Source organism: Phoenix dactylifera, chromosome 16, assembly GCF_009389715.1.
Source record: "Phoenix dactylifera cultivar Barhee BC4 chromosome 16, palm_55x_up_171113_PBpolish2nd_filt_p, whole genome shotgun sequence".
Taxonomy (NCBI): Eukaryota; Viridiplantae; Streptophyta; class Magnoliopsida; order Arecales; family Arecaceae; genus Phoenix; species Phoenix dactylifera.
In genome coordinates, this window is record NC_052407.1 from 2,607,857 (window position 1) to 2,633,966 (window position 26,110).

A 26,110-nucleotide genomic window follows, 5' to 3' on the forward strand; every position below is an offset into this window, starting at 1 on the left:
GACATGAAAGCCAATATGAACGTTGGTGGGTTGGTATGGTAAGAAAGCAATCAAATAGTTGAAACCCAGTGCAACTAGACAGTTGTCTCGTACTCGATCGCTAGGCAAAGAAGAGAGATAATGTCACTGAGGTGATAGCTCAGTAGAACGAGGCCTTACTTTTAACCCTGTGATTTCGAATTCAAAATGCGCAGGCATCGATTAAATTGAGGAGACTGGATGCTCCCTGCTCGGACACGTGGATTGGAAGGGCTCATTGGTTCGCTGGTAGTCTCGGTGGTGCTGGGGTGACGTACTCACACGTGTATGTTGATCACAGTGGAGGAAGCCCACGAGTCAGAGAGGGCATGAAAAAATTTGCGACCCACATTAAACATTTTTTGATGGAAGGAAGACCCAATAGAGTCTTGGGTGGGTTCATCCCTTCCCCCTCTTCTTTTAACCAAAAATTAAAAAAAAATAAAAATAAATAAAAAAAGAAGAGAGATAATAAATATTGCCGCTCCCTTGCCCGCTGCTGACGTTGTAGTCATTTTATTTTTTAACAGGGAACAGAGCGGTGATAGAAGCTTTACGCTATCAACCATTCACAAAAACAGACCATTTGGTGTGCTTTGTTGGTAGTCGCACTGGTAGGTCTTCTTCACACTATAGCTTTGTTGTGAAGAACTATTTGTGCCTAATTAATGGCAAGCTGCTACATGAAATGCTTAATAACCGATAAGAAATATAAAAGGGAAAAGCAATTCGAATCAGAGAACCCAGTTCCATGGAATCACAACACCAAGAAGCATCGTGCTTGAGGCATGAACAAAACCCAAATGACTTGCATCGTTATTAGAAGACTAAATATTTAGATCATTCTGCCAGCAGCATTTAACACCTAAATATTTAGATCGCATCCATATTTCTGTAACAAATATTTATACCATGAAGGCGTCAAGATGGAGGGATTTCCCAGAATTCTTGCGTTAAAATATGACATAAAGCTTAGAGACTCAGCCACACTTTTAAAGAAGAGTCACTCCAGTTTTTACATAATTGCAGAATCAGTTGTTACATCACACTTTATAACTTACAAAATTTACAGCATGATACATTATAAAATCTCAGTCACGAATTTCTCACATGGGGGGGAGAACTTTTGACAAACACGTGGATGTCCTGGATAAAGTAAGGGCCATTCGTGTTGTAAGATAAAATTATAATTTAAAGAACATGAAAAAAAATTAACTCATGAATCAGGTTTCCACAGTGATATCGGCAGCTGTCTGCTCTGTGACCTCCTCAGCGAGAGGCTTGGAACTATTCCTCACAGATTTTGGCCCCTGTTTCCCTTTAATTGCATTTCCAGCCTTAGGACTACTCTGTAATTTGTTGGTAGCTTCTTTATAATTGCCTAGACTGTGGCCTTGCAACCGATCGCATACTCCACTGCTGTTATCTACTTGGGATGGATCGACTGCATCGCCATAACTCTTCCTTCGACCAAACTTGGGTGATTTTGCACGAGTTGGGGGCACCTTTTGTACAAATAAAAAAAATGGATTAAAACAAGACAAACTCCAGAATCTAACCAATGCCAGTGCATATGGCTATCAAGTGTTGCAGTGAGGAAAATCCAAAGCAAGGATTACTTTTTTTTCTGTCAAATACAATCTGATTGATAAGCAAATTGACATATTTCATAGGAACAGAAAGATGGAATCTAGAAGTAGTATCACTGGGGCTGTGCCCTTTTCCTCTTTTCCTTAACTGGATCTGTTCTGAACCTGTTTCATGTGTCTCGCTAGGGATCATCTCGGCATCACCACTGAATCAGAACATCAGAGAACATCCAGGCAATACTAAAAATATCTTAGAGGATTACATGCATCAGGAACTTAAGATGAAAAATCCATTAACATTCTCAAATTGCATAATGAAATTGACAAGTGCTGCAACTGCAGTTGAATCGTTAAAAAAGGTGCCATAAATCAGAAAAGAAAATATACTAGGAAAGTACGAACGCACTTACACTGAAACATCAAACTCAACAGTAGGCAGTCACATGTGCCTCTGCCTATAATGTACCAGACAAACACAAAACTCAGGCTTTCCGAAACTAAATAACCATAAAAGTGGTAACAAGTCAAGCATTACAGCCTGATGAAAACCACATTTTCGTATCATGTATTTATGTCTAAGTTGAACTTTCTGGGCCTTTATAATTTTTTCATAGATAACAAGGCAGGTTTAACATAATCAACCATATAACCACATCTACTAGATTCTAGCCACCACTCTGAAGGAAAACTCCCCATCTTACATGGAATATGTAATTAGACCCAGTGGATAAGCTGTTAACGACTTGCTCAACCACCAATATTGGCTTGTCGACAGCCATAAAAAGAAAGTATGTTAAGCTTTCATACATTTAACTTGAACATAGCCAGCATTAGAAAAAATTCTAATTTAAAAATAGCAAATTAAGTAGAAGCTCAAGTAGATTACCTTCTTAAGTTCCACTTTAGGAGGAGGACCCTCGTGGTAGAAGCTTGGCATTGGGTTTGCTTTGAAAATCAAGTTCTTCCTTAGTTGCTTTAAAGCTGCCTCTTCCTCTTCCTGGAATTGATGGGAACCAAAAATATTAGTGATGGATTTCACTTGCCATGTCTGCAACAACTTGATTGGTTCAATTTTACAAAAGCCACTTACAAGCATGTCATGATAAAAGTATAATGCATGATGCCAAAACTGCAATACAATAAGTGACTATCATCAAGCATCTCAATCTTAAAGCAAATATAAAAACCTGTTCTAACATAGTACAATATATGAGTCCTTCTTTACCTTCATCCCCATGAAGTACAACACCCTTTGTTACTATAAGTTTTGACATATTCTAACTCAAAACTTTCAAACAAGTATCACTAAATCTTCTCCCCCCTTGTTTAATCCTACAAGAGGCCTTCTTATATAATGCCACCTCTAATCTACTTGTGGATGAACATAGTGTCACTCTACCATTCATTAGCTATCAAACTCCTTACTTTGCTTACCAAACTACTATTTATCAATCCACAACAAAAATTGATGTGTCAACCACTTTAGAGCCTGATATTCCAGATTCACAACATTGTCAGTCTTGCCACTATTGATCCACTTACTCTCATCATGATGCGGAAAGGACAACTATGCCCAAATCCACCTACTCTAATTCCAATTGGATATTTTCCCTACATCTGCTTGCTACTTCCTCAATAGCCCAAAATCTGTTTGTTCCTTTCCCAATAGATCAGAATAAAACAAGCGGTTACTTTGTTATGTTTTTTGGCCATCTTTTATGAACGGGGCCTCAATGGAGTATCCCCAATTTCTCACTAGATAAATTGTAATGCAGAATGTAACTAAAAGCAATGTCAAAAAAGACTGATAGGTCCAACATCTCTGGCTTGTTGGGGAAAAAAATGTGGTTATCTTATTGCAGCAACTACCAATAATGTACCAAATTGAAGGGGCAAAGAATATTTGTAAGCCAGAAAGAAGCTCAATGACCTAATCTAATGGAAAAAATTAGACAGCATAAACAATTCAAACAATGACATCACAAACTTGAAATCTTATGGCAAACACATGGATAGCCTGTTCTGAAGAAAAAATCTTAAGGCTCATATCAGCAATCAAAATGGGCAAGGTATCTTAAAGAAGACGCGGGGAGGGGTGGATATTCACAATTTGAAAAGGGGCAACGCTTTGTGACTTTGCAACATAGATATTTGGTAAGTTCTTTTAACAGCAGTATCTGGAAATTTGTTGCGGAGTCTCAGTTTTAATTGCAAGGTCTTCAAATAATGTCAAACTTCCAAATGACTAGTGAAATAAATCGAACAGGGAATACATTGCAAAATGTTAACCTATTTGCTGGATATCTAATTTTCAGCTGCAACCTCACTAACAAATTGTACTGAACAATAATGTCAGAGATTTGGGTATTGCACTTCAGGCATAACCTTTGATGAGTACAAGAATTTGAAGCAAATATACTCTTATTCTTTCCAGCAAAGAAGAAGGCATAAAGATGCAAACAATGGTAGAAAGACTCATCGTGAAAACATTGTACTCGATAGCCCATATCTGGGACTTGAAAAGCTAGGCAGTGAATATCAATCAGGGAACTGAAGAAGATAAAATGTGGCATCCAATATTATAAAACGAGCATAAACTTGGTCGGTGCTTCAAGCCTTCAACACAATAGATTAAGAATCTTCATTCAACATGAAAATGGTACTCGCATTGTAGAAGACTACCATAGTAAGTTCTAGCAACATGGCAAGTGGGAGGATCCTTTTGAACCATGCATTGTGAAGCGACCAGATACAAGAGGTCTCAGCAATGTCTGCCAAACCGGGCCAAACTGCTCGGTTCGGGCAATGTCGAGCCGACCCGATTTCGCACCAGGTCGGTTCGTCTAATAAAATCGGTTCTGGCTCCGTACCGGCCAGAATCCCTACCGAACCGGAACCGGCCGGTTCGGTGCAAACTTGGAGCAAACCGGCCGATTCACACCGAGTCAACCGGGTTCCAAACTGAGTTGTTTCTGTGGAGCCACCTGATGCTTTTGAAGCATTAGGTGACTGTTGGGAAGGCCCGAGAATAAGGTTTCACTATAGACTTTAATGGTGAAATACCATGTTCAGAAATTTCCACAGAATATGTAATGATTGCAAAAGAAGATAAATTCAAGGTTCAACACCAAATGGAACACCAAGATAACAAAGGATGGGCATGAACTTGCAGAAAGCTGAACTTTCTCATGCACCATTAGTCTTAAGAATTGATAGAAGGAGAAAAGGAAAAGACAAAAAACATACCCTTGTCCTAGCTTCACAATGCAGCCTCTCTGCCTCCAAAGCATGGTGCTTCTCTTCTAATTTAGAGTAAAACTAAATAAAAGAAGAAAGGCAATATTAACCTTCTCGTTGAGGATTTAGAAAAAACCAGAATATTTCATACAGCAAGAAAAGGCAGTACCTCTTTCCGTTTCTCGGCGCGTTCACTGCATTTGAAAATAGGGGCAGTTGGCACTGTTGTCCTAGCTTTCGAAATTCTTACAGATGCTGCAGTTCTATTCATAGTTCAGGAAAAGTTGATACCATCCCATGTAAGACAATTAACATATCCATAAGCCCCACAGAAGTATAAAAAGGATACGAAGAAGCCACAGAGCTAGAATCCTCTTCATCTGTGTGTACTGTATTATCAGAATGGAAAGGCTTCCTTGATGTGAGAGGTGAGTTTCCCTGTAAAGCAATGCAAAAGTACAACCATCATAATGGATATACCACGTCTGCTAAACAATTTTTCATACCAACAAAATGCTTTTAAAATAAGTCACTTTCTACCAGAGATTCAAAAGCTATAACTTGCAACCTTCCAATAAGATTCAGAAGAAGGTGGGCATTCTGAAAGCCTTCTAAGAGCATACCATGAAGTTATGCAAGTTAGGTTGGTGTTTCAAATCCAATAATATAGAATCAACAACAACTAAGGGGCTTGAGGATGGAAGAAAGCCCTTTATCACGGAATAAAACAAACATGAAATCTAACATCTATTAAGATCAGAAGTAAAAATGGAAATGTGTTGACTGCAAGAAGTATTTTTCGAAATAAAAAGACAACAAAGCATGTTAGCTGACAGATGTATATATTGCCACAGGACTGGTGTTTATATCAACGAAGACATGACAGATGAATTAAAAGGAGTCAATACAAGAAATGAGACAACAAAGCATGTTAGCTGATTGCAGATTATTTACCTTAGCAGCTTTATCTCCATCACCAGCTGCATCAGCTGCAAACTCACGACATCCACTGGCAGCACGCTTTTCAGTTGCAAGCTCAAATGGCTGAGGGACAGTGTAGTTAAGCCGTACTTGTTTCTTATGATTTGGTGACTTCTGAGCTTCATGGTTCATGGGTTTATTTTCAGGTGTGTCATTATCCAAATTCAAGTTTCCGATGCTAGGTACTTCTTGCCCATTGTGAGAATCCTGAACGTCATTTATAGCCTCATCTGACCCATCATGTGTGGAAGTTTTACAGGAAATATCATCAGTTCGATCAGGATTGCCATTAGATGCACATATAACAATATATGATTCTTCATCTGTGGACATTTCTAAAGCTTCCTTACCCATTGCACTGCAAGAAATGAAGCAGATATATTAATTTTATTCCAGATGAGGAACTGATCGAGAACAGGGAAAAAAATAATATAAATGAAACATAACCAAATATAGATAACATATTTCCCAATTGCACACAATAAGAACGAAAGAATTGAGTCGTAGAAGATCAATTAATCAATAAATGGGCTGTTTGGATGCTTGAAAATTGACACAAATCTTACACAACCATAGATAGCATATTTCCTAAACACATATGTATACACAGACAACCAGTTAAGGGGTAGAAGATAGATTAATTAATAAAGGGATTGTTTGGATGCTTGACTAACAGATACTAGGTCACCACCCACAATTTGTGGGAGTTGGATGAGAAGTGGGAGCAGGGGAATAATGTAGCTAAAACTGCAACACCAACAGACCAGATCCAAAATTTTAACAGATACCAAAATCCAGCTAAAAACATGTTTTTCAAGCATCCTAAATTGCCTTCATATTGCAGGAGTGATCAGACTCAAGAAACTCCAAAAGTACTGTCTCTTTCTGCAGCTGACTCCCACCTCATGGGAGATATCCTGCAAACATGACAGCTAACCACTCAAACAGGCATAGACTATGAGGTCATGAAATGTAAAAAAGGTTTTTGTACTGCCCAGTAGAGAAATTGCAAGAGCCTAACAATCTGAAACACCATAGCATATTGCATCATTTGAATGTTGCAAACCTCCTGAAAGATCCCATGCTTGCTATTTCCTCAAATTATGATCGTAACATGTAAAGAAAGTGTCTAACTTAATCAGCAGATTTATGAACTCAGAACAATGCAAATGATGCTGTAATTAAATTTCTGCAGTTTGACTTCAGTTAGAAATCTAAGGCATCTACCTTTACCATGCCAAAAACAAAATTGTAATCCCTCAAGACTAAATCCTCAAACCCCAATATAATAAGAAGTTTACAAGGGTATCTCAATGTTCACCTCTAGCTTGTGTAAAAGTAAACAGTCATGATCTTCAAACAGAATTTATTCCACATATGTTTTTTCTTGAGGGAAAAGTAAATTATGCATAACTTTGTACACAATAAAAATGTAATATAAACAATGCTGTTGACCCCCCATACTTTTGGGTTGGCATGAACTACAAATTCCCATTAGTATGGAACCTCCTTTCCATTCGTGCAACTCTATCAAATTGTTTCATGAAGGTAGTTGGGTTTCCATAAGCGACGGCAGTCTTTTAAGACTCGTAACACTGAGTAATCAACATTTCTTCACCTCAGAACAATATAGTTGTGAGGGAAAAAAAGGGCTGCAGCAGAGGAAATACCTGTTAATACTCTAATCTAGTGGAACTACAAACAGTTGTATAGAGTTTGCAAACTGAAAATTAAGAATGTTTGTGATTAAATTTAGTCAAGTAATTAAAAGAATGTACTTCAAAGAATTTAGTCCTTATGTACATTCATCATGTGGCTCCGTACCATCCAAACAAGAAATAAAAATGAATCAAGAAAATTTATGAAAAATAAAAAGGAATTCAAAGACACAACTCATTGGGCAAGGGATAATTATTTTTGAACCTGTAGCTATATGCAGCTTCCACAAAACATAAGATGACAGAGCATATTCAACCCCTTCATGCACAGGGGCTTTATACGTATAACCTATCTAACTTGTAACTGGAATAATTGTTGACCAGAACAAAATATTAAAATAAGATTGAAAATGGTTACATTCAATTGCAGATAATCTAAAAATACTGTTGTATGTGACTGAAGAATTATCCAAAAAATGTACACATCATCAATTGTAAACAAAACAGGTCCAACAAGCATGGTGCCTATCACATCACATTTAAGATCTCCTCATTCTGAAACATTAAATAATCTCCAGAGAAAAACAAGATAAAATCCTAATTCTTCTTTTATACTATCATAACTTGACTTCATCAAAACTAGCATTTCTTTTCTATGAGGGTTTTTCTGAAGGGAAGTTAAATTAATCAAAGAACCGATGGCCATCCAAGAATCGATCAAGAACATGCAATCATTCTTTCATAAAAGAGGCTAAGAGCATTGCTAGACGAAAACATCACGCTGAAAGCATTACCTTAACAGGAACCACTTCTACATGGATCCGGACAAATAGAATGCAAAGAAGAACAGTGTATAAAATCAGTCTGATGAAAATAACAGCTCATGCATCCATTTATTTAAAAAAGAAAAAGTAAAAAACCGATGAGGATGCTTGAATTATCACCTTATTTATTATAAATACAGCAATCAGGAGAAAAAAAATGGATACAATATTAAACGGGAGGCAGCGAAAGGACACAACTGGCATTACATTATTTAATTTTTTAAAGGCAATAACAGACTATGTCATATTGAATTATTATATTACAAAGAAAACGACATTCCAATTGAAAACATTCCAACTGAATCAACAAAAAAACTGATCTTTATCAGATAACAAAGAATCAATCAGCCCCCCCCCCCCCCCCCCCCCCCCCCCCCACCCAAAAAAAAAATATATATATATTAATAGTGGAATTCAAAAAACCTAACTCACTTCCCACCAACCAATCAAATATACTGAAGATTTTTTTTAAGAAAATAAAAGAATAATGGACGGGAGAGAAAAATATGAATTTCAACCTAATTTGCCTGTAACACCAACAAAAAGCATCAGATCCCAAACTTCCACCAATGGATTTTCCACCTTTTTCTTCATCGAATCGCTCGTGCATTGCGTTATTTATCGAATTAAACAGATCAAGAACCCAAAGACAACGATAGTAACAGAAGAAATCGCCACGGAATCCTTACAGCTCTTCGAATCTCCAATCCGACAGAGATCTCGAGTTCCTCCGAGCGATCACGCGATTCCAAGAACCCTCCCCCTCTGCCTCCTCCTTTCTCCTCCGCCCGCTCCTCCGCGTCCGCCTCCTCGCTCCGCCGCCCCCGGAAGAACGACGGTCCCTGTGGCCGTGTCGCAAAATTTATAGCTCCCCGGCTCTAACGCCGTCAACTGACGGCCAGTCGTAGGCGTCAAACCGTAGTCGCTTGGTCGCGCCCGGTCGTGCGCTCGAGTCAAACGGTGCTAACCCGTTTCTTGCGCAGGTTAGCTTACCGTCTGCCGGACGTTTGCATTTGACAGACTTCTGGTTGACGGAACGGAGGTTAACTTCCTGTGATTTGTATCCCCCTACTAATCCGCCGGATCACCCGACACAAACTAACCCCACTTAACTATTTTAACGCACGCCATCTCATCCTCTTAATCGTGCCGGAAACCGATCAACTTCCACCAAAATTGCTAAAATACCCCTTATTTCCTTTACTCGTACCCAGATCATACCCGCCAACCGCCTAAAATTAAGTAGATCAGAGCCGTCGATAGATACCCTCTCTTGGTTCGGGGATTTAGATATGGACGTCTGTGGTGTACCAAACTGGCTGGCGGGAAGTGGAGGCCGTACGATCGTGATTAGGTGGGACCCAGCTGTTGCTGAGGGAATAGGGCAGCCACGTCAGCTGCAGGATGGGGAATCGTACGACCAGTGCCCGCCATACGGGGGAAGTGGATAAATTTCACCTGGGCGCCGTTTTACCGAGCCCACACTTGGGTCTTCGATATGAAGCCCGGTGTGAAAGCGATTTCGCCTTATCGTCTGCCGAAAGCTCCTATGAGGCCACTAATTGGACCGTCCCAGATTGAAATGGAGGTCTGGAAAAAACTCTAAAACGTCAACCACAAATATTGGTGAAACAACAGGTGCAGGTTCGGAGAGTAGAGGACTGCGATTGGTCGCCGTAGTTATCCCGTGAGAAAAAGTGATGGCCGTCTCACGGCGAAAGGAGTCCAGCTTAATAATTGCGCACCCATCTTTGATTTGTTCTTGCTAACCTTTTTGACAAAAGAGTTTCACCTCCGTGATCATACCCTAATCTCCACTTTTTAGATGGGAGGTGTTTTCTAAGGCAAGTGTAACCTGCTCATCCATCCAGTTCAGTCGAATCGTACCTAATAGACCGTCCTGGGCTGGGGGCAGGAGTTGCTGGACACCTAGATTGCGTGGTTTGATGATGTTATCCTATGCAAATGCTGTGATGTTGATTGACACATGTTTGACAAAATTTAAATCCAATAAATAATTATCAATCTACAATTTAGGAGTCACATGTCCCTCATTAGAGTCATCTGCATTCCAATTAGGTGCAATGGAATGGTGGATAGCACCATGATGATGCTCTAGGTAGTACCTAAACTTCATTAAGAGTCTGGATTTTGATTTGGAAATTACCATGCGCCAGGAAATATACTTGAAAAAGATATTACTTAGGGTTTTTGGAAAATTTTCGATGGTTAAATTTGCTGTTTGGCATGTTCTAGGGCATACATAGCAATGATCTTTGATTTATACAAGTTTGTTTGATTCTATGCACCGCAAAACTACATGCCATCCAATCTAATGCCTTTGCTGCTTGTTACATCCGTTCCAGAAACAGAGTGATGTCCATGTCTGTTGCACCCATCTGCTTTCTGTTAAGGATGCCGCAGTGATACAGTCCAGAATATGCTTTTTCCTATCCGTTTTCGTTGGAATATAGAACAGCATTCTCATCAATCTAGAGATTGGTTTCATGATATCTATCACTCTTCTTCAATCAGAAGCTGTGTTTCATGTTCCTGGATTCCAGTCTCAGAACCCATTCAAGTATAACTCAAAAAAACCAAGTTTAGTTTCCAATGGATGTAAACGGCCAGCTAGTATTTATTTCATCATGCACCTCAGATTTCGGTGTAACACCCGAAATGCAAAATTGCTAGTTTGCTACATGCCATGTACTACAGAGTTCTTCCAATGTAATCTAAATTCTTACATCCATTAAACATATATATGCAGGTGCTATGCGGCGCCACAATATGTAGCTAGTGATAATTTAGCTAGGGTCAGGGCTAATACCTTGACCCCATTTGCGATGTCATCGATTGAGGCATACTCTTCAGGCTTATGGCTGAAACCTGCAACAAGCAATACTACAGGTCATGAAAAAAATATGGCTGCAACAGGTGCTTTGCACTGTTATTCAATGAGCTTGAGAAACTAGATATGGTAAAGCCAAAGCCTCCAAGAAACAGAGCTAAATTACCCTGCGGTAGAGAATTTAACCATATACACATCCTCCTGCATACAGGCAGTCAGGCACATACACCAGTATACTAGCATGTGCAATCGGATTTTGGAAACATAAAGTTTGACATTTATCAACAATATAAATAAGTACACTTAAAAAAAGTTTGGGGAGAGAGGAAGATTGGTTTAACTATGAAAAGGTAGTTAAGCATATTCTCAAAATGCAAAGGTAGTTAAGCAGCTGATCTTCTTTATCATTTTCTTATATCTTCCCTAAGGCTAATTAAAAGGTCTTTTGTTAACCCTGTGCTTCCTTTTGTTCCCTTGGAAATTTCTAATGATACATCTATTCATAATGAGAAAAATAATGATGCAAGGGGTGGTATAGAGTGCAAACCTTTATAGCATGGAATGAAGATCATGCCCATTGGTGATATTCTGCAGGTGCATTCGTTGCACAGTTAGCTTTTAGCAAGTACATAGAAACCATTAAAAAGCATTAACAAGAACACTAGATCTGCAATTTTCACATACATTCCAAAACATCTGCTAGACATTTAAACACATCTATGCTTCTTCTCTAGAAATGATGTTGAGAGTAACTTATAAGCATAAATTTAATGGGAATACAGAATTATCTCATGGCATTGTTCATTACATTGATTGTTAAGAATCAGCTGCCTGCAGTAACTCCCAAGCGATTGCCCATATATTCCAAAATCCAGAGGCAGTTTGCTAAATGCATAGATTGCTAAGTACCAACAAAAATTAAGCAGGAAAGAGGGGAAAAAAGAAACAATAGATGCATTCAAAGGGAATGCTTCTACATAACAATACGCTTGGACATTGATGCCTGTGTTATGCGTCCAGGTAATATTAACCCCAGAATTTTTTCTTGTAACAAAGCTGCACTGAATATTTTATTTGCTAATTTAGTCTTGCAAGTGGAGCAGAGTGACCCCAATTGATGGTAAAAATTTGTTTGTGATAGTTTATGTCATGATTGCTGCATTGGAAATCTTAAATCCATGTGTCAATATTCACTATTGGAGAGAAGAACCTTTAATTAGCTTTTTGGAAAATTCCATACAAGCAATTAATATTTCCGTCAAAGAAGATATTTTCTGCGAACTTCTAGGACTACTAGAGAATAAGGTAATGCATTTAAAAGATTCCTTTCCTTTTGTTCTATTATTTAGCCAGCGATATCATAGTTGCAACCTCTCTGCCTTTCACCTCTTTAAGTGATGATTAATTCTACATTGGCACATCTTATAAATTCTTACTCCCACATGGTTTTACTGACACACTGGCCCCATAGGGGTTGCAGGTCATCGGTAGTAACTTGTTGATAAGGGAGTCCAATAATAGGGGATTCCAGGGTCGGATCTACTCTAACATTTCTCTAGAAACATGAATTACACTGCCAAAAAATGAGACAGATGTGAACAGCTAATGAAGCAGTTGAATGGAATGTGAGAACATTCAAGAAAAATAAGTGGTCAAACAAAATTTAATTACTAGCACTAAGTTAGTTATGCAGTAACTTATTTCAAAAAGGAGCAAAAGTAACTGCAAGCATAGGTTTATCTACCTGGCCATGAAGAGCGAATCATGGTAGGCTCTACTGATCATAAGCTTGTGACTAAGATTCAAATGTTGCGCTGCAACCTCCATGGCATTGATTATTGATTTCTCAGAAAGGGCAGGAGGATCCTGATTTATAATTTGGAATTCTGATAATTTAACTCTGCGATTCTTAGCTATATCAATTGCAGATTGATGGATTTTTTCAATTACAGAGTTTCTTCTCTTCTCGTCAATGTCTCGTGTATCTGGATAAAAGATGAGGACATCAATCTCAAGATATTAGCAACATTTGAGATATCAAATGAGGGGGGGAAAAAAAGCTAATTAGGTATTCAAAATCATTACACAGTTCCCTTCAGTCATAACATCTAAGTATGACAAAGGAAACATACATGGGATGAGTAATTTCACTGACCAGAAAATGACTTAGAACACCAGAGTAAATGGCAGAACTTGGATATAATTTCAAGAAATACTCCTTTATGGAAAAGAAATGTATGAGCGCTTGCTAATAATTAACGCACTAGAAAGTACCTGGATATCTTTCTTGCTTTATTCAGTTATGATCATTTTGGTGTTAATATAAGGTGCCTGACCCAGGGTCATCTATGTGGCATTAGAGGGTACTATCTAAGTCCAGCATGCTTGTTAATTCAACATTTACCTTCCACTACTAAGGTCATGTTAAAAAGAATTACTGTACATAAAAAACAGCATTGATTTAGTATCTATGGTTCTGATGGCTTAAAATGTGTTTTTTTCTTTGAATCATTTATTAAGCAAATTAGGTAATATGTAGTATACTTGAATTTCTGTAGAACACTTCTTGAACAAGGTTGTTATAGTGAGCAATCTAAAGACAAAATTTGGTACTGCTCATGTTTCTGTAGGTATCGCATTTGGCATCATAAAAAAAATCAGATATTAGGATTACTCAAAAGAGCTTTAAAATTGCTTCTTCAAGAAATTCTGTTGCAACATAGTGTAAGAGAGTTTAAAAGTGCAACATGATAGAAGAAAGAAAGAGAACAAAAGAAAAGAAAACACAAAAGAAAGTACAGAGAAAGCCTAAGGGGGCTATAAGGAAAATGTAATAGCATTAAATAAAAGCTGATCAGGGTATACGCTCAAGAAAAAAACATCAACATTTTTCTAAAAACAGAAGAAAGAAATATTATTATATTGAATCAATCAGTGACAGATATATCTACTAAATGGAGGGGAATACCAATTTCTAAATGTGATTTGCTTGGAATGCTGTTGATTGCTCCTGGATGCAGCTCCAAAATACCTTGAAGAAGCAGAAGATTTAGAAAAGACGACATAACATATCAAAACTTCCACCAGTGATTCTATAGATGACAATTTAAAAGACAGCTCTGCATTTGATAACAAATTGCAGAAATTAGGAATATGTTTCCAAAATCATGTTAAAGGCACATACCTACAGTACCTACAGTGTCTATAGATCCAGAGTCTAGCACATGCTTCTCAACAGCTAGTGCCAACTCCGCCGCTGCAAGTCCTGCATCATTTCTGTTAATGATGCAATCAAAAGATTGTTAAATTTGTTATATGCATCCAAACTAAAGTCATATAAATAGACTTGAAACAATGGAGAATATTTTTCTGTATTCACAATTACTAGCACTTCAATTAGCAGAACATATACGAATGGGATATGAATAATTCCACTTTTAACAGCTCAGCTTTAAGGAGACCTATAATTTTAGTCACAGATGAGACTGTAAGTCTCCTAGGTGAAACTATAAACATATAATATTTTGAAGTAGGAAATTTTGACACCAAGTAACTGAGAGGGAAAAAACTTGAAGATTTATCAGATTGCAGAGCATAATTCTTTTTCTAGCGAATGTGCAAGTAACTACCAAAAAAAGGGTCTGCCAAATACTAGATAAAAGTATATACCTGTCAGAAGAAAAAATAACATAAAAAATGGCAGAAGTCCTGAGTATGATAAGGAAGTTCAATTATCGCCAGAAAAAAGATAAGGAAGTTTGATTATTCTCCTAAGCATATGATGTACAAAATTACTTACAACGAGGATACGAAAAGAAGATACATAAACCAGCCCTTCCTAAAATCTACAGTGGATCTTACCCATGTATTAAACAAGTAGATCATTAAGCACACAAAAGCAACATAATTCCTTTTACATGACTGTAATGGATAAGTAAAAAAAAAAAAAATCATATTGCTCTATTCATATGTAGTACATCCCACACTGATTTCCATAGGCATTTAGCCCTTTCTGTTTAAGTAGCACTATAGCTGTTCAGGTACAAATTGTCAACATATGAAGATGAAATCTGACATATTTGACTAGCCAAATAAGCTAAAGAATGTTATTTTATATCTTCCGTAACAGCTATCGGAATCCACATTAGAATGAGAAATGATTATATTGTTTTTTTTAAGAAGATGGGTGTCAACTAATACAGCCTTCAACTGAAAGAGAACCATCTACTGCAACAACTGTTGTAATATCCAAGCCCAGCTGAAGATGAGATGAGAAGGGTACAAGGAGTAGCAATAGCTGGTGTTCTGAAACATATATAATTAAGAAAATTTCCTTACTCGTGAATTGTGAATATAAAGCATAATCTAGTGACAATAGACAGGAGCTTCACAAGATTGCTGAGATGATAAGTCAAAGCATGGGACTGGAAAATAATTCATCATCCACTCTGGGAGCTTAGCACTGAGCATAAACGAGTCCTAGCAGTCTTCAGGTAAATCAGTTAGACAGAAGTAACAGGTCCTGAAAACAATTATTAAGTGGGAACTTAAATCACAAGACGAAAATGGGGGCCTCAAATCTTTCTTTTTGCTCTAGTGCATGATCCCTGCAGTTGCTTATCAATATAAGTAAAATTGCCTGAATATAATAAATGATACAAGTTTGATGATTTTCTATGGACTGCCCTATATAGATGGAGAATACCTGTTCTCATAAACAATAATATTTATGTGAAAATGAATGCAACTAAAAGAGACAATGACTTCAAAGAAGAGAGATAAGACGACAAAAAAGAGCTTTTCATTGCAACAGTATGGTGACTACCTGATTTGCTTTCTTCATGTAAAAAATGGGGCATGGGCAGATATGCTGCTGGCATGTTACCAATGTACAAGTATGCCAATCAATGTGTAATAAGCAATGTCATATGTAACCCTTTGACCAAGCCTACCATTCACTGGTTATTTTGGAACACAAAACGGTTGGAAGAAGATGAAAGCATGCAAACCTTGCTGGCATAAGGACAGCTCCAGCATGACCACCATTGCCTTCAAATTCCACGTTGATACTTGCAGGTGCAGCAATTGCAGTGACAATGCCAATTGAAACACCTAACATCAAGGTAAGCAATTAAGAGGATTAACTGGAGCCACTAGCTATATGGATTTGATTATTGAAGAACCCAACCTTCGTCTTCCAGAACAGGGCCTTGCTCTATATGCAATTCTAGAAAAGCGAAATAACTGCCTTTCTTCAAAAAGACATTTGACAAGTGTTCTTCATGTATGTTGTAACCAGCAAATTTAGCAGCGCCAAAGAAAGATATATTTTGACCATCAACTGTTTCTTTAAGAGCATTAGCTAATGTCTCACTCCCTGACAATAAGCGGCTGCACATTTCAAATATGGAATGAGATAAATGTCAATTCATTGCAAGCCTTCAGATGTCACATTCTCAACTCATGCAGCAAAGCCATAAATGATGAAAAGAAACAGGTTTTGATGTCAGCAAAGCCACATTTTATGGATATTAGAGTTCTTGAGTCTGCAGACTGAATACAGAAGAACATGACCAGGAGACTTATCTTATTATTCCCAAAAGGAGAAAGTTCAGACCTGCCCAAGCAACCAATTCCAAAACGTGTAGGCTCCTCGGATGTGAACATAATTACCTCCAATGATCTCTTGGGCTGGAAGCCAGACCTGTTAAATATTCCATAGAAATAATTTATAAGCTAAACTAATTTGCTGAACAAAGCAGACTGTGTCTCAGCCTTGATAAAGAACTAAAGTCAACATCAGTAATATCAAAAATAGTATAAATAATTTAATGCACATATTCTTGTTCCAATTTGAACTGGCCTCAATTTACATAGAAAGTTCAGCAGTGCTTAGAGCCCCTCCTATAACCAAAGCTAATACCCACTCTATATGTCAAATGATGCAAGTATTATTGAATGTCAAATAAGTGCGAGAATCCAGCAAGGTGAGGGATCTAATAATTGGGTTCAGTTTTCAAATACAAGTTCATACAACTGAAGTCAATTCTTCCCATATGAAAGCAGCTTTTATAGCTGCTTGATACTTAGAGAAGGGAGATTAACCAAACTCTTTGTACTAGCTTCAAAGACACCATCTGAGCTTCAGCTTCTCATGGGATTTCTCTTTTATTGAACTATAAAAATCTTTCCAACCCATCATAGTTTTCTGATCGCGCTTGCCATGGCAAAGTTATGTAATATTCCAATAAAATCCAAAAATTTTCTTGCTAATTAGATGACAAAAAGTTTGTCGCAACATATAGAGCCTTAGCTTCAGTCCTGAGTCTGTCATTGCATCTTTGATACAAAGCTAAAATTGCCTTTCTTTTTTGTCGGTTTGTGGTGAATTGGGTCAGTAGCAATTAGCAATGAAACAAATACATCCAGCTAGCTTCCCTGACTGAAACATTTCAAGGCCTGAACTCTGAAGCCATTGAAGGGTACATATATGTATGCCCATTTTTCTTGCACATGTGAATTTGGACTACTTTGCTCAGGTTTCATAGGATCTCATGTTCCACTATTAGTTATCTATGAGTCTGAAAATAGCCTAACCAAGACTATCTACCTAGATTCGGATCATGTTTATCCATGGTCACTTATTTTCATTCATCTTATTCTTTTGCCTTGCCCCCTTACGACTTCCTTAATATCCTTTCACGATTTCTGTCCAGATCAAACCAAGTCTGTTGATGTTCCTTCATTTGTTGCAGATCACATCAAACTCCATAGTTGGCATCTCGATGACCAGTAATATTAATAGTGGTTTGATGCATATCTTATCAGTTTTTGGTTATTTGTTGCTCTGGCTGATATGTCTTGAAATTCAGTGGTAATAATTATGTTTTTAAAGCAGTAGTTGATAGAACTCCATCATGCCTTGTTGAAACAACTTTTAGACATGCCCTTGTTTTCAGCTCAATTTGAGGCTTGAAGGCCTCTTTCCATTATCATGACCCACCACATATTTGACATGTGTTGCTGTAAGGTCTTTTCCTATTATCTCTAGCTGCAAGTTTTCTTTTCTAAAATTTATTTCTATGTCATAATTTATGGACCTTCATAATGACCAGATCTCTCTTCAATCAAGTATCATGAAAATACATGCATTTTGATCTGGAGATTATAGACATGACTTATCTCCATAATTTTACATGCTGGAATTTGAGATTCCATCCACATACCTCAAAGAACCCTAATTTTGAATATCTTGCAATCAAGATAAGCAGACAACCATTTCAAGAGATAAAAGAAAAAAGAAAAGGAAAGATAGCCAGCTCATAATGGTCCAGCATTTCTATTTCATCTTTCAACAACTAATGTGAGAATAAATCAATCAGGAAAATTGCACACCTTTTTAGCAAATTAATTGCTTCTACTGCACCCAAAACACCAACAACCCCATCATATTTTCCAGAATATGGAATGGCGTCGATATGAGAACCAGTAGCAACTGCTGCAAGTGCTGGCTCAGAACCGCTCCTGGAAGGAAAAAATAACAAAAATTTGATTAATGAGTAATGCATTTAGCAAATACAAAATCAGTGCAAGAGAATTTTAAGATGTAGATGGAAATATATTTCTTCCAGATAAAATGATGAAATGAATTTTTGACCCCAACTTCCAATCTTAAATACAGCAATGAGAATAAAAGAACTTTTATGGTGCAACATAGACTAAGAATTGCCCAATCATATCGAGCGTGAGAAAGTGTAAGTCCACACATCAAGAAGCACATATACATACATGCATGCATGCATATGTAAATGCATATCTATGTAATATATATATACATACATGTATGGAGCTAATATGGGGTGCCCACAAAATAGCTGTAATAAGGCACTCCTTACTGGATGACCAAGGGCCTAACACCAATGATCCAAGCCATTGGATGTGATCTACTGTATCTAAACTGCTTAATATCAAAAATCATATGTTTTAGAGATTCTTAGCCAAGGTATCTAATGCTCCAAAATTCATAATTCAAGCAATGCATATTTTTTTACCATTGGATGCATAGGCTAGAGATCTCTAAATCATATGATTTTTATGACAATAAGCAATTTAAGGATAGTAGACCACATCCAATGGCTCAGATCATCAGCATCGAGATCCCAAGTTATCCGGTAGAACTAACCTTATTGCAGTTGTTGCGCAGGCGTCCATACTAGCTCTACTATATACAATACATGCATGTTGTATCCTTATTATATAAAACTGAACAATGACCATCCAGTAAATAAACGTGCTTTATACAAACTTATGAGATTGAAAGCTATGGAGCATGCTTGTTGGCTATTGAAAGCAAGGGATAGCATGGGTAATAAAAGAGTATGGAAATTGATCTAAATTCATGTTTGGTGGTAATGAAAGACCCCACTAGTAGTGGTAAGGATATGATCCAGTTATAACTACAGGGATTCAAAGGAAGAGAAGAGAATGCAACACCAATGTTGAAGGAGAAAAAAAATGATCGGATATTTCTCAAAAGCTGCAACATGGAAACAAAAGGAGTGAAAGGGACAACATAGAAAACATGCTCTTAAATTAAAAATTAGGGAGAGAACAGTAGGGAGATTTGGTAATGAGAAAGAGAACGAAGGACTAAATAGCCTGGAAGTATGCATGATAGAGAGATCTAAGGCACTAAGGCAGCAGAAGGGTTAGTGTAGTGTGTCGCTAATCAGAAAAAAGTGGACAGAGATAAGAAGATGGTAGGTAAATGGGGTCATAGCTACCATAACCTTTGGTTCTTATTGTTGGAACAGAGGAAAATGCACTTAGTGGCCACATTGAAGTATATTTTAATCATCTCCTTAGCAAGTTTGTCATTTACAATTTATCCAACTAGAAGCCAATATTTTGTGTAGAAGAACAACTAAATTTGGCGATTGTTGACTTACATGACTACAGAAATCATATTGTTATTGTACATCAACTAATGCATATAGATGTGTTGTATTTGTATTTGCAATGTCATCTAAATAGTAGAATGCGTTCAAATCAACCTTGTTGCTTAGGACGGTACAAAGCAATCAGGAACAGCACTTAACAGGAGAGTAATGTAAACAGAAACTGTAAAATGTATTCAAGACAAATTTATTGTTTGCATTGCTTATGGAAAGAAAGTTATGTCCAACAATTAGTGTTAGAGCTAGCAGAACCTATTGCAAGGCCAACAGTTTGGATTGAAACCATCTTCACCCTAGCAAAAAGTGAAGAGGAAAATAAAACGAAGAAGAAGAAGAAGCTATTTGAAATTTTAAGCATTTTAGTAGTGACACTCAGAAGTGCAAAAATTGCTATTCAAGTCTCCACTGATTAGTAAGATTAATCATATAAGCTTTAGACATTGTAGTCTGATTTCATTTGTTACAAAATACAAACTTCTCTCTGTTGTTACATTCTAAGATGAGCTTTTCTATCATTAAATTTGAATGGGATGAATAATATATCATCGAGAAAGGGAAACATCAGGTTTTCATAATAAGAAAAATTTTCTTATGTTTGAAGTTCTAAAAGCAAGTTAATAAGTCAGCAGGAAAAAGGATAACATTTACTCTGAACTCACCATTGACCAAATATGTTACCCACAGCATCCTCACGAACAGAGAGACCAGCTTGCTCCATCAGTTTTTTGATATACCTGCAGATAAATTTGAGATTGACTTCATTAAGAGCCAACAACAGAGTATACGGATAAAGAAAAGTATGCATCATTGGAAGTATGTCAACATGCACTATACTACATAAAGAAACAGTTACACTAGTACAGAAACCAAATAAAAATGTCTCTACTATTTACCATTTTTCTATACAAAAATAACACTCGGAATTTGATGAATTAAGAGCCTTAAGTCTCTGTATAAATTGGAAGTTGTGTCTTCTTCATTCTATTTTCTTCATGGGCAAAGTAATTAGACACCATACTTCTTTCTAAAGGCCAAGGGAGTGAAGAGCCACTGGAAAAGAGTGGTTGCAGGAAACTTGGAATGGATTAAAGAGATGTTAAGAGCCGGGTGTGATATTAAGACATGTTGGAGTGAGGATTGGACCCTAAGATAGAGAAGCGAATCATGCATGCAGAAGATGGATAAGATGGTCAGCATAAGATATATAATGGACCAAAGATGGAATGCAGCATCTGCTGATAGAAGTCTAAATGAAAGTGAGCATAAAATAGCTAATATGCATATTTCATGAACAAGAGATGCAAAGGAGTCGGACGGGAAGTGAGCAGGTTGGATTCGGAAGATTTGGGTTGGGGGAGGAGGTTTGCTGATCAAACTACATATCAAGCCTAAATTTTGAATTTAAGACTTCCAGTAACTTGTTTCAAAAGAAGAAGAAAAATCGTTGACTTTCAAGATTACATCTTAGGCATGTATCAAAATATAAGTCCTGAGCAAATACAAACAGAGATCAGGTTTCCTCCTTGTTAAAGATCTTTATTGCATTCATGATCCCGCCAAAATGATATTGTAAACATAATTCGTGCCAGAATAGTATCACACTCCTTTGACTTTGGTTTTTATGAGATTTTGAACAAAACTATCTACGACATTTCATTAAATTATGATTTACCAGACCTCCCAGCCCCATTCTTACCTTGATTTACACCTCCAAGTTATGCCCAATAAGATCCCCTTCTCTTTGCTCCATGCATACCCCAATAAAACCCAACAAGGATTTCCCACTCTTAGAGAACCAAACAACTCAAACGAGCACAAATCAACTAATGGAGGGAGCTGTCGTTCCATTATTACTTGGAGTTCAAAGCAGTAGCTCCAGCACATAAAATGAAAGCGAGGGAGAGAGTCTGACCGGAGAACAGGTTTAACAGCAAAATTCTGTTATTCCTACTCAGATTTCAATTGCTAAATCCTCCACGTAGTCAGTAGAGGTCAGAAGTCTCCACATCAGCAGATTTACCATTACCATCTCGCATACCAAGAACAAGAAAGAAAACAGTTTCTCCAAAAAAAGCCAATAAGGTTATAAAATAAACTGCAGCTCTAACTATTTTTCGAATGATTTCAAATCACGAGTTGTGGCCTCACGATCATCCCAAATATACATCCAATCCAGATGCCAATGATCATTTGACGATACCTTCGAGCCAAGACATCCTTCTCGCTGTACAAGACACGAGTCACTGATGGCGCAGGAGTGTCAGAAAAGGTCGAGAGCTCATCTATCTGCAGAACATCCAGAATCAAATGAAATCCACTTCCGAAGCTGTACTCACAAAATTTCAGCGAAAAACCAAACATATACTCTCCGAATACCAAATAAATTTACCGACACCGATCCCTTTAATGGAATATTTGGAGTGAGATATAGCTGTACTGATTCTTTGCCATTCTTACCTGCCTCTGCACGCTCTCCTTGTCGACGGACAATGAAGAAGGGGAGAGAGAAAAGAAAGAGTGAGGCGGATCAGTTGGGTAGCCGGAGAACTCCTCCATGGTTCTCCTCGTTGGGTCTTCATGGCTCGCAGCGAGCATCGAGGAGAGAAGGAGGGCGAGGATCGGTAGATGGAAGGGTTGGGAGAGTTTCGGGGCCATGTCCTGGGTTTCCGCGGTCTCGATAGGATCTGCGCTTTCTTGCGGGGAAGTGGGAATCCAGCGATGATACCCCCGCCGCCGGTTAAAAATTTGCGAGTGGTCTGCGGGCTTTTATTTGGATCGGGCGCGGGTTGAGCTTATGGGCTCTGCTGTTGCCACGGAGAACCGATTCAGGAGTTACCGTGACCTATCCTCTCCTTCCAAAATTTTTGAGGGGCAAAAAATAATTTTTACTCTCTAAAATATTTTTAGATAAATAAAAGTATTTGATAAATTTTTAAAAAATAGTTTTTTTGGGATAAACTTTATTTTGGACTTCGTCGAAAAAAAACACTTTTAGAAATTATCAAAAAGCTATTTTGAATTATAATATTTTTTAACCAAAATATCTATAGTAAAATATAATAATTACACAAAATGTCTATTTATACCATTATTATTATATCATACTATAAATATAATATAATATTATATTATATCATAATATTAATATGTTATGTTAAATAATTTAATATTATGTTATATTATACCATAGTTATTGAGAGGATGAAAAATTAATTTATGCTAATAATTATAATATTTTATATCTTTATTATTGTATTATACTATAAATATAATATTATATCACATTATATCATAATATATTAACATGTTATGTTAAATAATTTAATATTATATTAAATTATTATGCTATAGTATATAATATTATATTACTATATTATAATAATATTACATTACATTATATTAATATTGTACTATATCATATATTTATGTATTAATATATATTATATTATATTATGCTATGTTGTATAATACTATATAATGTTCTTTACAGTTATTTTGTTATACTAAAAGTATTTTTTTGTGAACAGCCATCTATCTTTTGACAACAGCCTATATACCGTACAGGATGAGAGAAGGATCTTAGCACGTGTGATGCGTGAGGCATTTGGGAGGAACAAGTACAAGAATGTTGGCGCACTACGCAGCGAACAGAAAGTAAGAATGCTGCAGGGGTTGGCTTTGTGATCAGAAACCACTGTGGTAGAATGTTTGCTGTAGGTGGGCGCCGGACACCTGGGCATACTGTTGTTGTGGCAGAGCTGCAGGCTGCATAGGAGGGATTATCCTATGCCAGGCAGGTGCTTGGTGTGAAGCAGGTGCACTTTGAGGGGGACTCAACGGTGGTGATCGACTGGATCCGAGGGGCGGACAGGTATGGTGATGGTCATCTCCTTATCCGGGAGACACGCAGGATGGCTTAATCGATGGGTGGCTTTCAGGCAGTTTATGTGTTTAGGGAGGTGAACAGGGCTGCAGACTGGATCGCCTCCTTTGTCGTCCGGCACTCCAGAGATTTTTTGTAGACATCCGGATCAGATGTTCCTTTTGCTTTGTTGTTTTTACTTTTTCATGATTTAGATGGGTATACTCATGTTAGTAGGGGTGGCAAAATATGACCCGACCCGCCAACCCGACCCGTGTTCGACCCGCCATAAACAGGTTTGGGTTTGGCCTAAACAGGTTCGGGTCGTAAACAGGTCGATCCGTTTAACCTGTTTATTAATTGGGTCGGATACGGGTTTTAGATGTCTGACCCGTTTAAACCGTTTAACCCGTTTAACTGTTGGGCAGGTTAAACAGGTCTAAACAGGTTAAATGGGTTAAATAGGTTAAACGGGTTAAACAGGTTAGACAGGTCTAAACAGGTTAAACGGGTCTAAACAGGTCTAAACAGGTCGGGTTGGGCAGGTTAAACAGGTTGGGTTGGACAGATTAAACAGGTCTAAACAGGTTAAACGGGTCAGGTTGGGCAAACAGGTTAAACAGGTCGGGTCGGGTCGGGTAAACAGATTACCTGTTTATTAAACAGGTTAAACGGGTCGGATCGGGTTACCTGTTTAATAAACAGGTCAGGTTCAGGTTTGTAATTCCTGACCCGTTTAATAAACAGGTCGGATTCAGATTTATAGTTTTCTGATCCGACCTGTATTTGACCCGACCTGTTTACGCCTGACCCGACCTGATTGCCACCCCTACATGTTAGGCTTATATGAATAAGCAGCCGCTTTTACCAAAAAAAAAAAAAAAAACAGAAAGCTGCAGCCTCGAGTGCAAGATTTGCTATTTTGTCACGAGTTCGAGCACAGTGAAAGAAGACTTTGAGACTCGAGCAGATAAAAAATTCAGGCTTGAATATGACCACCTTATTAAACAAATAATCTAACTAAATTTCCAATAAGTTGAATTAAGTAAAATGGAAAAAACGGGTTAAATATTGCCATCCTATGTAGAAACAGTAACAAATATTGGTCTATATTTTTATATTAATTTTTTTGCAAGAAAAATAAGAGGCTCCAATGCCCTGTTACAAGGTTCAGCACAAAATAACTCAACTGCATAAACTGATTTGATATCCAAAATTCACAATACCCTTTTTTAATATCTATTTCTTGCTTTCTACGATTAAGAGAAAATAAAAAATATAAATAAAACAACACCTACAAATATATTTAGGCCCTATTTGGGATTGCTATTGGCAGTAGAGCTTTCAGAAAATAGAACTTTTGAAAGTAAAGTTTTTATTAAAAGCTATTTGCTGTTTGATAACTATATTTCTAAAGTTCTATAAAATTTTAGTAATCAAAATAAGAAAGTGCTTTTCATATGATAAAATGACAATAAAAGATATTGCATAGTGGAGTATAAGACAATATAATATTGTATATTATTAAATATTAAAATATTATTATTTTGTATAATATTATTATGATATAGTGTAATATAATATTGAATACTACAACATAATAATATAACATAATATGATATGATATAGTAATATATTATTAATAGTACAGTATTAATACAATATAATAATATATACTTAATAATAATATAATACTATTATAATATAATCATATAATAGAATAGAATATAATGTAATATTATTATTATATATACTTAATAATAATATAATATTATTATAATATAATCATATAATATAATATAATATAATGCAATATAATCTAATATATTATCATTTATATTATCAATCATGTATTACAATATTATAATAGTAATAATATCACATATTATCATAATATAACTATAATAATAGTAATGATAATGTAAAATTATGATTGTAGTAATATATATATATATATATATATATATATATATATATATATATATACACACACACATATATATATACATACATACATACATATATATATATATATATATATATATATGTCTATATATACATATATGTATATGAATATATATATATATGTACTTATTTATATGTATATAGATATATACTTGTACATATATATAT

The 26,110-nt window shown here is 36.7% G+C and overlaps 2 protein-coding genes across 5 annotated transcripts; both read right to left on the reverse strand.

The window, feature by feature from the left end:
* Positions 1–981: 981 nt before the first annotated feature.
* On the reverse strand, positions 982–9,148 carry LOC103703544 (protein WVD2-like 1). Of its 4 annotated transcripts, XM_039114245.1 has the most exons (9): positions 8,997–9,143; positions 7,290–7,477; positions 6,176–6,183; positions 5,799–6,055; positions 5,194–5,282; positions 5,014–5,107; positions 4,854–4,925; positions 2,494–2,604; positions 982–1,523 (listed from the first exon to the last, which is right to left on the reverse strand). In XM_039114245.1, the coding sequence occupies exons 2-9, from the start codon at positions 7,301–7,303 to the stop codon at positions 1,242–1,244; spliced, it is 927 nt and encodes a 308-aa protein (XP_038970173.1). In that variant the 5' UTR covers positions 7,304–7,477; positions 8,997–9,143; the 3' UTR covers positions 982–1,241. The 4 variants fall into 4 exon arrangements, with proteins under 4 accessions (XP_038970173.1, XP_038970171.1, XP_038970172.1 ...); XM_039114243.1 differs by having other exon boundaries at positions 5,799–6,183; positions 8,997–9,144; XM_039114244.1 differs by lacking the exon at positions 7,290–7,477 and having other exon boundaries at positions 5,799–6,183; positions 8,997–9,148.
* Positions 9,149–10,909: 1,761 nt separating this feature from the next.
* Positions 10,910–22,864, reverse strand: LOC103724144 (ureidoglycolate hydrolase). The gene is made up of 12 exons (XM_008815310.2): positions 22,573–22,864; positions 22,316–22,401; positions 20,775–20,849; positions 18,554–18,682; positions 16,776–16,862; positions 16,347–16,549; positions 16,168–16,270; positions 14,343–14,434; positions 14,127–14,189; positions 12,903–13,143; positions 11,706–11,746; positions 10,910–11,196 (listed from the first exon to the last, which is right to left on the reverse strand). Exons 1-12 carry the CDS (start codon positions 22,768–22,770, stop codon positions 11,081–11,083), a joined length of 1,434 nt encoding a protein of 477 aa, XP_008813532.2. The 5' UTR covers positions 22,771–22,864; the 3' UTR covers positions 10,910–11,080.
* Between the last annotated feature and the right edge of the window lie 3,246 nt (positions 22,865–26,110).

Coding starts and splice junctions, on each gene's coding strand:
- LOC103703544 (XM_039114242.1), bottom strand. CDS start 8,917: ATGCACGAGCGATTCGATGAAGAAAAAGGTGGAAAATCCATTGGTGGA. Junction 5,108..5,193: donor TCTAGCTCTGTGGCTTCTTC/GTATCCTTTTTA, acceptor AACTATGAATAG/AACTGCAGCATCTGTAAGAA. Junction 4,926..5,013: donor GCGCCGAGAAACGGAAAGAG/GTACTGCCTTTT, acceptor TCTTTTATTTAG/TTTTACTCTAAATTAGAAGA.
- LOC103724144 (XM_008815310.2), bottom strand. CDS start 22,770: ATGGCCCCGAAACTCTCCCAACCCTTCCATCTACCGATCCTCGCCCTC. Junction 18,683..20,774: donor GGTAACATATTTGGTCAATG/GTGAGTTCAGAG, acceptor TTTTCCTTCCAG/GAGCGGTTCTGAGCCAGCAC. Junction 16,550..16,775: donor GGAATTGGTTGCTTGGGCAG/GTCTGAACTTTC, acceptor TGAAATGTGCAG/CCGCTTATTGTCAGGGAGTG.